This window comes from Myripristis murdjan, chromosome 17 (genome assembly GCF_902150065.1).
Source record: "Myripristis murdjan chromosome 17, fMyrMur1.1, whole genome shotgun sequence".
In the NCBI taxonomy this organism is placed as follows: Eukaryota; Metazoa; Chordata; class Actinopteri; order Holocentriformes; family Holocentridae; genus Myripristis; species Myripristis murdjan.
Window position 1 is genome coordinate 29,495,131 of NC_043996.1, and position 14,989 is coordinate 29,510,119.

Genomic DNA, 14,989 nt, shown 5'->3' on the forward strand with positions numbered 1-14,989 from the left:
GGGAAGACGCCTCACGCTGGAGGTCTGCAGCTACACCCCTCTCGTTGGCTCATGCCTCCACCCTCCTGCTTTAATCCAGTACATGTTTCTAGCACTTGCAGCCCAAGGCGGGATCCAGACTTTCATTTTGGCAGCGTTACCACCACAGTGCAGACTGCACAAGAAATTGAACCGCTCACCCTGGCAAAGTTCACACCAGAGATGGGGTTGATGCGCTTATTGCATGATATGATTCAATCTACAATACGGGGATTAAGATGCAATACAGCCACGGCGAGATATGGACAATAAAAATTCAGTCTGACCGTGCCGAATTATGTTTATTTCTGAACCATGAATCTTTCTAGCAATGGCCCTCGCTGGCTAGGACGTGAACTTTTAAGTGTTCTTCCGTCCCTCTTTGCAGCACTGTCACATTTTTTTATTGTGTTATATTGAATTTCAGTATATTATCAGTGTTGGTGCCCCCATTTTAACTGTTCGTTGTTGTTGTGTGTTTGGCCTCCAGGGAAGCAAGATCAACCAGATCCCCACCAAGTACAGCCAGACCGAGTCCACCAAGTTCCTCATCCTCACCGTCGTGTCCATCCTGTGCATCGTCGGCGTGCTGCTGGCCTCCACTGTCGTCTACTGCCTCCGCCACCGCTCCCACCACAAGCTCAAGGAGAAGCTCACCAACCTGGGAACAGACACCGGCAGCGACTCCACCGCCACCTATCAGGTAGGAGGCGTCACTGCGTCTCAGACTGGTTTGGCAAAGCAGGAGGTTCAGTTTTGTTGTTTTGTCGATTGTGCTCATTGGCGTCAACGAGAGGAAGTCGCTGTTCTAGTGGAGTTTTTTTTTTTTTTTTTTTCTGTTAGCAACATCTAAGGAAAGAGTTGTGCAGATATCTACCAAAAATCAAAGTGTTCTGTTGAATAGTTATTGATAAACAAGACTTGATTTTTAATGAAAGACTGATAGTCGTGAGGCTCAATTAAGAGCGGTTTCAGTGTCACAACGGTACATTTTTCGCTTAATCCCTGTTTTTTCACGTATTTTTCAAGGCTCAACAAAGAAATTCACGGTTGATTATAAGTATCACCAATTTTAACCAGCTAATTTTACTCAGAGCCACTAACTTTAACGAGGAGTGACGTCAGGTGGATGTTGATGTTGGGAATTTCCCAGTTTGGGATCAATAAAGTAAATCTATCTATCTATGTATCTACCTATGTTGTCAGCTGACTCATGGAGGAGATGGTGAAAGTCCACCTTGTCAGAGCTGGTCTAGACTGTCATGTGACCATAGCAAGTGTCATCTTTTCCTGTTTTTTTGGGGTTTTTTTAGCCTTTGATATGAACTCCATGCTCGGCAGAATCAAACGTGTCAATGACGTTGTGTGGAGGAATCGTGTGGACGTAGAAAATAGGCCTATGAGGGGGGCATGAACAGTTTTTCCAAGTAGATATTTAGTTACACGCTGCAAAAAATCTCCCTCCTAGTCTTAAACGTCTTGCTTTTCTACAAAGACACCAAAACATTCTACCATTCACATGAGATAAACCTACTTTTTCCCAGCGCTAATCCACTTGTTTCCCGAATTTTCTTGAATCAAGTGTCGTTTTCTCGTTCCCAGTGGGCTGATCAGGCTCATTCTACCTCGTTTTCACACATTTAGACTTCGACTTTTGCACTTGTTTGAAGAAAAAACGAGATTTCAAGACCAAATATGAGACTGAATGACTTGTTAAGATGATTTTTGGATCATGCAGAGGAACGGTGATGGTGTGCAGTGACGAGGCACTGGCAGTTCCAACAAAATTTCATTGTCGTTTATTGCTTTTTACCCAGCGTGCCTTGCTCAGCTTTGGCTGTGTGTAGCTCAGGATCGGTGAAACATGCCTCCCTCCTTGCTGACGTGTTGGGTGCTGACGGCCGCCTGCGTTTTAGCTCCCTGCTCTGTTTTATTGTTTGGGAAGTGAAGTCTTATTACCAATCCAACAGGTTTTCCACCTCGAGTCATTTCCATTCCCCCCTCTGCTTGCTGTAATTATCCTTTGGCCGGAATAGCTGGGTGTGAAATTTAATTTACAGAATCCAATATTAAGTGGCTTTTTGAGCAAAGAATTAGATTGAGATTTTTCTGTCTCTCCCTGACCTTTTCCCCGCCATGTTTTTAAATGAGAGTGGTCCTGTGAGCATTGATTTTATAATGAGCCCGGCCCATCCCTTAAGTGCTTACATTTTATGCTCTTCTCTGGGGATTTTTAACTCCTGAAATAGACTGTGCTGCAGTGTCTCGGCTTCCCTCATCGCAGGCACCTCGCAAAGACCCGGGTTATTACTGTTTGTTTGCAAAAAAAACAGTTATCTTGGCTTGTTTTGATGCCTATAAACCAGGTCATATCAATCAAAAAGTCACACTAGCAGGCTGATGCATAGACAATGTGGGCGTTTGTGACAATATTTTTGATTTTGGATTCAGAAAAGGAAGCTTTTTTGTCGACCGATTGCAGGACAAGCTGGAAACGTGAAAACGCCGCCGTTAAGAGACCGTTTTAAAGGTTTGATGTGCCGAGTAAGAGAGGAGATAGGAGCTCTCTTTCTGCAAACGGGAGATTAACGTGGTCAATGACGGGCTGACATTTGAGCGGCGCACCTTCCTCGGCGTCGACTTAAAATATTTACTCGTCCTCGCTGTGAGAAACGCACCTTCACGCTTACTTGCGTTTGAGATTTGCTTTAAGCCCCTAATTGGAAAATGCTAATTAAGATACGCGCGTTACACTGTATTCCCTCCGTTATCCGATTAATAACCAACAAAAACACTGATGTTGTTCGTTCGGGGGGACGTTTGCTCAGCCCGACTCCCAGAGCTCCTCCAGCCGACTCGCTTTGCTTTGGCGTCTTTATCGAGTCTCGCCCTCGACAGTGAGCCGGCGTCATCCTCGGTGTTCAGCCCCCATCTTAGCTGTGTAAGCCTCTTCTCTTTGTCAGCGCTGCTGTGTGGAGGGATTCCCTGGGTTGGCTTCAGTGTGTGTGTGTGTGTGTGTGTGTGTGTGTGTATAGTCTCGAGGGCTACATGCAATTAAAGCAGACAGGAAGCGGCAGGCTGCCTGACGGCCGTACTACTATGGGTCCTTCATGCTGGCTGTCACACACACACACACACACACACACACACACAGATGCACGTATGCACACACACAAACCCACACTCATACACACACACACACACACACACAGCACAGCCGTTGCATGTTAATGATTCCTGCCATCGGCGCATTTGTTTGAGGCCTCACTGCTACGCATTCACACACACACACACACACACAAACTCAGCACAGGCTTGTCACGTACACACACACACACACACACACCGTCTCCCATTTACGTCACCGTGCCACCGGCTCTCTCTCTGAATCTCCTCTGCCTCGGCTCGCCGCTCCCCGGCCTGTCAATCACGCGGTCCCGGGGAAAGCGCGGCGTGGGATTGGCCGACGCTGACAAAGGAGACGTTGATTGACAGGTGTCGGCGGAGGAGCGCCGCGCCGCGTGTCGTGTCGTGTGTGTGCGTCGGGTGGGATCCGTCAGGCGGCCTCCCCGGACCGCGGCGCTGATGACACGGGAGTTTAGCGCGTCGCCCGCTCATCCTCACAACACACTCGCTCCTGGATTTCACTTTTTTTTTTTTTTTCCTTAAAAGGGAAGAAAATGTCGGCCAGGAGCGACATCATCTCACAGCGCAGCTCAGGTTGCTGCACGGATGACATCATCAGAATCAAGTGACATTATCGTGAGACGACGTCGGCCTTATGTGAAGAAGAAATGACGTTACATCACAAATCACAGCAGTTACAATGATCTCACTGCATTTCTGCTGCGCCCCTTTGAGATTTCGGTTTCACCTGTCCTGGCGCGCCCACACGAAGGAGCTCCTACCAGCAGAGACCTGAGGCTGAACTGCACGTGTGAGGCCTCGTTTGAAAGGCAGCGTCTTCTAATTTCTGAAGATGTGTTCGTGTAGCACGAGACTAAAACACAACATGCACTACAGCAGCTCAAACATGAGGGAAGAACGAGTTTTATGGCTCTCAGCTCCAGTCACTCATATTTGAATAGTAATTAAACTTGGCCATCATACCTTCTGCATTGTTTCAACTATAAATGTGGAGAATATTAGAGAATATTAGAACTTTATGGAAGCTAGTGAGTTTTTAGTTTGTTGTGCTGCTGATCTAGTTGATTTTCACAGATTAAGAGCTCTTTAGCTGTGTCTTTCGGTGTTTTTTTTTTTTTTTTTTTTTTTTTTTTGGTGTTGCTGTTTGGCCGAGTTTTGCTCAAACACACAGATCTTTATTTTAAATTCTCGCGGAGATCCTGAGGTTTGCAAAGATCCCAAACATGAGCTGCTCATTTCCAGATAAATGTTTCTAAAGTGATGCACAAGACATGTAGATCTTTTCTATTTGATGCGGTTCTGCAGACACTGGATGTGACTCCGTCCTGCCATTTGAGGGAAAAAAATGCCACTTTGAGGCGACATAAGAGGAAATTTAAGCGAAATCAGAGGTAGATCATCTCACTTGATTGCAGTGAAGCTCAACTTAACGCATGACCTTCCTCGAATAAGCAGATATTATCTTGAAACAATAGTAGCCCGAAGATATCATCACCTGCACAATAATGTAAAAAAAAAAAAAAAAAACATTGTATTGCCATCTTGCAGTAGTTATATTACCTCACTGCATTTGCTTATTTCCTCCTTCAAGAGTTTAAGACATTTTTGCTCTGATTTTGCCTCCTTTCCCCTCCGAATCTGTTTTCTGACATCCCCTCCCCTCAGACCTCGCTCTGTTTTCTCTTCCTCTGTTCAATTTCAAGACACTGAACTTTGAGTTAAAGTCACATCTGGTCCAGTCAGGGTCATTCACCCCCAGCATGACACTCAGGAAGCACCTCCATCACATATTTATTGGAGAATAGATGTTTTTTATCCTGGGCTGACTCTATAGTGAGACATATTGATGGGATTTCACACACGAGTCTATGCATGAATGTGAATATGATGACAATTATTATCATTAGGTTGAGTAGCAGAAGCAGTAATATCCATCACATCAGTCTGGCTTTCATCAGTGGAGAGTTTTAGCGGCCTGTGGTCTCAACGCTGTTCCAGTCTTAACATAAACATAAAGGTATTGAATAGTAACTCCGCCTTAACATGACATTAAGTCTCATATTTGGCCTTGAAATCCTGTCAAAAATCTGCAGGTGGGATGAGATAATCCCATTCCCACGCGGTCACACTGGGAATAGGGCAAATGAAATATTGACATCATGTTAATGATACACATATGATAATATCGTGTAAACAATTTTGGATACTTTTGCACAGTTTATGGTTACAGACTCTCTTCTTCTTCTCCCTACACTTGTGTTTTGAGTGTAGCTCGTTTACCAAAATAAGAGACAAAGTGCACAATAAACAAAGGTTGAAAATGAATAATAATAGGCATCATTTTATTTTATTACATTGTTATGGTGAACTCTTTTGGCCACAGTGATCATGCAGTGAAAAATAGTGACAGCAAGTCTAAATATGTCGAGACGAGGCAGGTCAAGAAAATAACACCTGATTGTAGAAAGTTCTCGAAACTAGTTGATTAGTGTTGGAAACAAGTCAGATTATCTAATCCCACTGGCAGATTTTTTTTTTTTTTTTACCTTGTTTGAAGAGAAAATGTTGAGTGTGAGACTGAATGACTTGGTGAAGAGGGATTTTCATTTTTCTGTGCAGCAGAATCACCCATCAGCTCGGAAAACCTCACATCTGTCCAACCGCATGGAGCAATCTTTCACACACACACACACACACACACACACACACACCCTCCCTCCACAGCACCCCGACCCCGTCCCATTACCCCCCTCCCACCCCCCCCGTCCCACCATATTGTGTCAGGGTCCCCCTTTTATTTGTTTGTTTGTTCAGGCGCAGAGGCGAAGCGACCGGGCGACGGCCCCCGCGTTTGTTTGGTCGCAAGGTTCATGTAAACACGGGCACCCCACACACACACACACACACACACACACACACACACGCCCGCCCCCATTAGCAGGCTCTTTACACACACGGGTGGCATGGGTGGCACACGCCTGCGTCCCGCCCGCCGTCGCCCCGGGGTGATGCACGATTCGAGACGGTCACATGGCGCCAAGCGGATTCTCTGGCGTGACGCCCGAGAGAGAGAGAGAGCGGGGAGGGGAGGGGCGAGCGAGGCGAGGGCGAGGGGGGGGGGCGCTGGGATTTTCTTTAACCTTTATTTAACCAGGGAAGGTTGTCAGAGCACACACTCGCTCTCCTGCAGCACCGACCCGAGACAGTGGTCCCACCACACTCTGCTGCTGCTGCTGCCTTGCTCAGTGGCACCTGGGCAGTTGTTGTGGCCGGGTGCCTCTCACAGCCTGCATGGTGACTGTGCTGCCTTTATCGATTTTTTTTTTTCTCTCGTGGCGGTCAGGGCATTTATTTTGTTGAGGGACGTGAAATGAAATTATTGTCCGAGCCTATAAAAATGGGCCGGGCTCGGTGCCTTTGGCCAGAAGCTAACCGAGACAAAAACAGAGGAAAAAAGTTGTATAACTAATGGCTGTGGTGGCTGTAGTGCATTTAATTTAGCTTAGTCCTTGTTTTGTTTTACTTTCTGTAGATCAGCTGCACTGTTGCCCCTTCATGAATCAGCCTGTGCACTCGCACTTTCTTACATGTTTATGTGTCTTTGCTGTGGCGACCGAACCGAACCAGCTCATCTGTTGAAGTTCAACGGTGAACGCTGGACACTAGTTTATTTTATACATTTAGCTGACGCACTTAAAGACTCTTGGTGTGTCTCAAATCGCGCACTTCCGTTAGTGCACTGTCTGTAAGTACACTTAGCTTACAGTACACTTAGCGGCACAGTGCGTGAATTTCCACAGTGAAGGGTGTCTCAATTGGCGTACTTCCCGTTGTGCACTTACCGGAAATGACGATCGCCACAGCTTTTCGGTGGTAAAGTTCTCCAGAAGCAGAAGTGTACACATCCTATCTTCAAAATAAAAGCATCACCACTGCTTCTAAGGTATCAGAGTTTTATTTCTGTAAACAACCGGAAGTGACTGTACTTTGCAGAATCGCTAGCTTGAGAGTTATCCGAAAACGTCGAAGCAATTTTCAAAACAGACGTTATTTGGACAAACTGACCACATATTTGGAATCTACGTAGTTACTTTCTCACCTGAAAAAAAAAAAGAAAACTTAATAAAGTGACATATTAACAGCCGTAAAACGATTTGAGACACAACATCCGTGAAATGGACTTTTACTCTCTTGATTTGATGTATTTCCTGTTGAAAGAGGAAGTGACACGGTGCAGGGAAGCATCACTCACAAGAGCAAACCAATAGTGTGTCAGTTTGGCAGTTTTATTTTGAAGGAATAAGGTGGACGAAAGAGGAAGTCTAAAGGTTTGTGAAGGTTTTATTGGTTGAATTTTTTTTTTTAATTTACAGCCACTGGTGCAGGGTGATGATGTCACTGTTTAAGACGCTCTGTTTTACAGGAAGTGGAGGTCACGTGAGGTCATTTCACGGTCTTACATCGTAAATCCTGTCGTATCGAGTCATTTAGTCTCATATTCACAGTTAAAATCTTGTTTTTCTTCCAACAAGGTAAAAACTGATGAGGATCCAACTGGTTTCCAACGCTGATCCACTTATTCCCAGAATTTTTCTTGAATCAGGAGTCATTTTCTTGATCCTGGCGGGGCTGATCTGCCTCGTTTCAACACATTTATTCTTGTTCCCGGTGAAGCCGCAGTGGAAACAAACCGGATTATCCCATCCCACCTGCAGAATCTTAACCTCGTTGGAAGAAAAACAAGATTTTAACACAGAAGATGAGACCGAATGACTTGTAAACATGGAGGTTTTGGAAGTTTTTTTTTTTTTTTTTTTTTTTTTCAGCGTAAGATGACGGAGCGGCGAGAGCTTCGGCGTCCTGCTCCAACCCGCTGCTGATGAATCTGGAATCATTTTTCTGTGAAACCTCAGTGGAAGGCTGTAAAAATGTCCCCTGGCTGCTTGCATTACTTAAGCCCAGAATCATTAAGGGCATAAATCCACAAATATGAAAGAGCGAAGCGAGACGCAGCCTCCAAAACGCACAGCGGACCCACGTCCTCATCACGAACCTGAAGTGATTAACACGCCGCGTCCGGACACTTGATGAAGCGCTTATCGCTGAAAATCAATAAGCTGTAAATAAGACATTTGTGTGGCCACGGCTGGGCGGGGGGCGGCGGAGGGGGGTGGGGGATTTTGGAGGTGTTGTAAATATATGTTGTTTAGCCTCTAAGTGCGTCCCGGCTCGTATTATTCCTTCACATTTTCATCCTTTTGTCCTCTAATTGGCTCTCGGGGGGGCCGGCCATTTCGGAGCCGTTTTAATTACATCATAAAGGATTCGCTGCGATGGCAAAAGTTCACCGTGTGGGCCTCGTTGAAATATGAACGCCGTTGATCAAGTGCCCCCGCCCACCCTTCAACACCCCCTCCACCCCCCCAACAAAACACCCATGATGCACTTCTTCACATTGTGTTGTTGAGGGTGCAGACAGCCAGGATCAGCCTGTGAAACTCTGCACTCCCTTATTGTTATTGAGGCCTCAGGGACTTTATCTGCTGCTCGTTAACAGACACAACCTCACGCTGAATGAGAAGGGTGGGTCAGCCCGCCTCCAAACACCTCAGCACATATGAAGATTACACATAATGATAATAATAATAAGAAGAATAAGAAGAATAATAAGAATAATAATAATATAAGACACAGCAAAAGTAGAATAATCAGAAAGCAAAATAAATTAACAGAAAAGCAAGATGAAACGAAGGTAAAGTCAAAATGAATCAGGTTAAAACAGGAAAATAAAAGATGCAAAACACATGAGAGAGGAAAACACAAGGATGTGGAGAGATAAAGATGGTGAAAGAGATTAAAAAAGGCAGTAGAAAGGGGAAAAAAATTATTCATAACTACAACTACAGAATACAAAAAAAAAGAATAAATACACAGAAAATAAGAGGATGACGTCATGTGAAGGCAAGCAAATAAAAATGGGTTTTAAGAAAAGACTTCTTAAAAGAAGTCAGTGGGTCTCGTCTCCTTAGGCAGGATGTCCCAAAGCCGATACGGGGTCAGCGTTTCCATGATGTGGCTCAGGGACCCAGACGAGCTTTAAAAGCGATCAGTAAAATCTTTAAATCAATTCTCAATCGATCAGGGATCAAACTGGATCGAACAAGGCGTCTCCAGTGGCTCCCAGTTTGTCTGGATCCTAAAAACAAAACAAGAAACATCCAGATGTGCACAGCAGAAGCGCAGCAGAAGAAGACGGCTGTGTGTCCTGAGCGTGCAGATGCTGACGTTGCTGTATGCAGGCCAGCATCGATTTTTTCATTTTTTTAAAAATTTTTTTCATTTCATTTTTTTTTTTTTTTAAGAATAAACAAACATGCAAATTTCAGTGGTATTGAATCATTTTATTTATTTTTCTTTTTTTTTTCATATCATTTTTTTTTTTTTAAGAATAAACAAACATGCAAATTTCAGTGTTATTGAATCATTTTATTTATTATTTAATGTCTGTATTGATCCAGGATTCACATTTGGTTCCAGGCGGATATCGAGTGCTTAATCTGGGATTCTCCCATGTGAACCTGGTGCATCCCTAATCCACAAGATATCAAATAGTGGCATGAAATATAGGAATTCAAATATTGATGTCGGCCTTTAAAAAACCCGTTTTGGCAAAATCCTGCTGTTAACAGTGTCATAGCACAAAGTGACCCACATGGTGGCGCTGCAGGACGCATTACGAGCAGCAGACGTTACCTCCGTCTCTCTGTGGCGTCTCAGGAAGGAGATCACACACTCGACCGGTCGTTACGGCAACGCGAGGGAAGCCGCCCGCCACGCACATTCATCATCTGACACTAAATATCGACCTGAAAGGATTTGGTTCCAGGCGAAGCTCATTTACAAGCTTCCGCCAGCAAAGGCAGTGCAGCAGGAAGAATCATTTAATCACTTAATCATTTTGGTTTTAATAATTATTTTGTGTGTTTTTGAAGTCGCTACGAAATGGCGTTTTGAGTTTTCCTGTTGAAACGGGATATGGGGGCGGGGCTTAACACAGAGGGCCATTAATGTGTGAATCAACAGCAAGCGAAGGACGCAATTGTTCAAAAATGGAAAATGTTACTTATTTTATTATTTTATTGGCAGAATTTTTTGTTTATTTCTAGTGGTTCAGTCGCCATTGAAGATCTGCTGTTTTCCAGTAGACCACCCCAACACACACACACACACACACACACACACACACAAAAGAAAGGATATAGGAAAGGATATAGAAATCTGACTAGAAGTTTGAGCACTTTATTGTGAAAGAGCAGACATTCACACTTTATAAAGTTGTGGTTTAGAGGTTCTTGCAGTGTCGTGTGTGTGTGTGTTTGTATGTGCATCGTTGCCTCTATCCGTGCCGTGTGTGTGTGTGTGTGTGTGCGTGCATGCAAACACGACGTGCTGACTTTCCCCGCGTTGTGTTCGCTGCCCTCGGCCAGGTAGGACTTTATTAATCTGCGTGCACTTTATGAGTCTGCGGCCGGAGCCATGGATCAATGTCACGGCGCCGAGCTGTGAGAACATCAGTCAGATCTGATACGGACTAATGAGGGCCCGCTCAAATTACCTCCGCTGTCAATCACACACACTGTTGGTTAATCATCAGCATCTCTCTCATTAGGAAACACATCGATACCCGCTGAGACCGAGTCTGGGTCCTCTGCTCCCGCCGCCGTCCTTGTACGAGGAGATACGGCGCAAATTTACATGGAGATTTAAAAGGATATTCCACCAGTTATCATTATTATTATCATTATTATTAGTGCTGAAAGGACTAGTTGATTAATAATAATTGATTTTTAATTTTGATAATCAAGTCTTAGTCATTTATCAAGTAGAAATACCAAACATTTGATTACAGCTTCATCAGTGCAAACATTTCTTTGCCTTTCTTTATTAATCGACGATAAACACGATCAATAGTTGCAGCCGTAATTATAATTAGCATCAATGATATTTTCACTTTATGTGTCTGCTTACAGGATGACTCACCAAAAGTGAGCAGGGAGGAGTTGGGTGCCTTGCTCGAAGGCGCATAGGAAGGACGCATTAGCTGTTAGCTGACGTGTCGATTGCGGTGGGCGGGGCGGGGCGGGGCGGGGTTTGAACCTGTGACCTCCTGGGTGCAGACCTGCCCCGCTGACCCCTTCAAGTGCAGCATCAACCCACTAAAAAAAATCAAGTAAAAACAACTTTCTCAAAAAACAAAAATGCTCCTAGCAGCAAAGTTACGACTACAGACGCCACCTCCGCTTTTATTTTGGCGTCAGATTTGGTTTTCATGGCGGTGCAACATTTATATTCAGTGACGACGTATTTTAAAACGTAGCAAAGCCAGTTTCCTAATTTTAACCCAATCAAGGAAAATCAGTGTCTTTGATTTTCCGACATAACGAATGTAAACGGACATTAAAACCGATGCATCGCTCACAAGGAAGAACCTCCGTGTGTTTCTTTCTTTGAAGTGGACGGTGGGATCTTTGTCCTCCAAGTTTTAGGTTATAAATCTTTTTAACTGATGAGTGAAGTCATTTACATTTACATTTTAACATTTACTTTTTCATCTCATATATCTGAAGTTCAAATTCAGCAGTTTGCATTTTTCCAAAATGAAATATACACTATTTTCAGGGGGAAAAGTGACAGCAAATTAATACACATTAGATTTCTAACCCAAAGCCTAACTGAATGATAAACTAGAGGTGCAGTTTTTTTTTTTTCCTTCAAAATGCATAAATCATTTCGGAGATGTGCTCTTCATTTGCAGATGACCTACTACTTTAGATACTTCTTTACTAAAACATAACGTTGTCGTAGCGCCATAGTTTTCTTTTGTGCACACGTTTAGGTCTTTTTTTCAAAATGAAGCAAGGACGCCTCAGATATTCCACAGCAGCCGGTGATCGAGGATTCATGCGTGTCAAAGGAATACTCCACCCATAATTCATAATTTTTGCATCGAGTACTCACCGTGTGCTGCTTTTCAGTCTGCAGCGAGGAAAGTTTTACCTGTAAGCCTTCATGGTAAACCTGCATTCCAGAAACGCAAGCCATCGCTGAGCTAATGCGCTAAATCGGGTCTGTAATTCCAGGATTTTTTTGTGGTTTGAGCCACAATCCGCGTGTTTGGGAAATGCCGAGCGTACGACCTGAAACCAGAGACTTGGATTAAACAGCAGGACGAGTTTCTTAACGAGCTTTTTACACAGAACTTTTGCACTTTGCGCACTTTTTCCACCCAAAGCAGACGGTGGCGGCTGGGATTCTGCCGGCATACGCATTCAAAACGTTTTCGAAACTTAGCATTTCCATCAAAGATTTGTTTTTGCAGGAGTTCACCGTTCCCTACCTAAATTTTTCAAGCCAGTTTGAGGACTTGAACCGGCAGCTCTGTGCTCACAGGCCTGTTTGTCTGTGTGCATTCTCTTGATGTTATGATCACAAACAAGTGTTTACCGACACTTTGTTCCATGAAGGTCACCGACGCTTTAATGAGGCCGTTTGCAGTCGCCTGGATCCAGCCCTCACACTTCCATCACTCATTAGTGGCCGTTTGAAATTGGTGTTTTTCAGTCCAACTTTCAAGCACAAAAAAAAAAGACCAAGAACGGTGGGAAAAAAAACTTTATTATTCATAAATCAGAGTTTTAGAGGACGCTTTATCTGAACGGGTCAACACTAAGCCTGAGAGGACAGACGTGATCGTGGGTCAGGATCCCAGTAAAGGGGTCAGATCTTGTTGTAGTTCACTGACTAAACCAAAACACCAGCTTCTAGAGTTGAGGGTTTGATTGCCACTTGGGCCTTCTAGTTATAAATGCACTTAAAGCATTGACCAAGGCAATGCAGTTGCAGTCGCGATAAATGTCAATATCAGGGCAAAAAAAAATGCTGCTGTATTGTCCGGCCCCATCATCAAGGTATATAAGGGATAATGAAAGACATATCTATTCAGTCCCTGCATAATATCCCACTTATTACAGGGCATTTTATGAAAGAAAGACATAATGTGACATAAAATATTAATTTCAAATGTTTTCATTAGCATTCAAGACTCTGCTAGAACAAATAGTCCACTGACTGAGTTAGACGGGTTAAAGATATTTCTGCTGCAATACCCAACTTCTTGTTAGTCTGCATGACTACAGTGGGGTTTGGTTCATCTGCTGCTCCTGTTACCTGCTGATGCAATTTGATATCCATGTTGTAAGGACTTTTTACCTGCAGCAGGTGTCGTTTGACTAACTGACGGCTAATTTATATCCTGCAAGACAAACTTTGCACAGCTCATTTTCTGCCATGTCATAATTATTATTATTATTATTATTTAATGTTTTAGAAGACATGAGACACATTGCGTTGTGTTGCATTTGGTTGACTGTCTGAGTTTCCAGCTTCACCACAAAATAATCGTCTGTACTTGATGATGATGTGATTTCAGATTCAGTTTTTGTTGTTGCTGCTGTGCTCATGGACGCCTTCGGGGTCAGAGGGAGGGTCAGAAATCCCCTCGCCGCTGTGACTCATGTAGAGTAGGACGTAAAGATCTCGCCTACATTGAGTCTTAAGGATATCCAGATCTAACCCAAACCCTGCTGCATGTGACTCGGTTGTTATCACAGCCGTGTAATAAGTCACGTGACAGCACCATGGACCCCCGGTGCCACGCCAGCTTATAACCTCCCTCGTCCCCCTCTTTCCTCCCCGCAGGAGCTGTGCCGGCAGCGGATGGCCGTCAAACCCCCGGCGGAGCGACCGGAGCCCATCTCGTCCCGCATCAACAGCGTGTCGTCGCAGTTCAGCGATGGAGGCCCGGCCGTCAGCCCGTCGGCGCGGAGCAGCACCTCGTCCTGGTGCGAGGAGCCTGCCCACTCCAACATGGACATCTCCACCGGTCACATGATACTGGTGAGTTTCCTGACACGCGCACGTCAGTTTCATAATCCAACCACACAGACAAATCAAGAAACAGACAAATTCTGCTTCAGTTTCCAGACCGGAAGATGTCCAGTGAGCGGTAAAATCACACTTTGCATTTGGCGAATGGTTCACCCTCAAATGGAGTCCATCCTAAGCATTTGCATCTCATCTTTCACCCTCAGTATTTCTTGTTCACGTGTCACAAACCAAAGTTGGGAGCTAAATGGGTTTTTCAATATGTATCCTAATTGATATCACACACTCAGCTGCAGTTGCCAGTACTGCCCATCCACCCGTTTTAGTATTAACATGATCCAAAGCTGGCCCTGCTCCTAATGGATCAGCAGGACTGTGACGCTGTGGTGGTTTAGTGCATCTGTGAGGTGAGACTTTCTGTTCAGCTGCATGACACAAAGCCAGACATCCACAAGGAAACTGGAGAGAACACTGCAAAAAAAAAAAAAAAAAATCTCCATTTTACAGCATTTAATCCCATTTGTTTCCAGTGCAATTTCACTAGTTTTAGGATTTTTTTAAAGTATAAATATGATGAAACAAGGTAGAATAAGGCAGATCAGCCCAGGAGGATCAGGAAAATGAGACTTGATTCAAGAAAATTCTGGAAACCAGTTGATTAGTGTTGGAAACAAGTTGGGATTATCTCATCCCACTGGGATGAGATTTTTTTTACAGTAGAGAACAGAGAAAGTTGTAAAGAATTAATTCTGACTTCCTGTCCCCAGAACTAAAATAGCTAAAATATGCAGGTTTCCATGATTAGCATTACATGGCATGAAATATAGATGATTACACCCTCAAAAAAAAAAAAAAAAAAAAAGTCTCTAAAATGAGGGAA

At 44.1% G+C, this 14,989-nt stretch overlaps 1 protein-coding gene across 1 annotated transcript in view; it reads left to right on the forward strand.

Moving 5' to 3' along the window:
* LOC115374602 (receptor-type tyrosine-protein phosphatase N2-like) overlaps positions 1 to 14,989 on the forward strand; it is a 274,717-nt gene that overhangs the window by 205,065 nt on the left and 54,663 nt on the right. The window contains exons 13-14 of the mRNA XM_030073582.1: positions 509 to 721; positions 13,924 to 14,121. Of these exons, the coding sequence (XP_029929442.1) occupies positions 509 to 721; positions 13,924 to 14,121 (411 nt within the window). The remainder of the gene's footprint in view (positions 1 to 508; positions 722 to 13,923; positions 14,122 to 14,989) is intronic.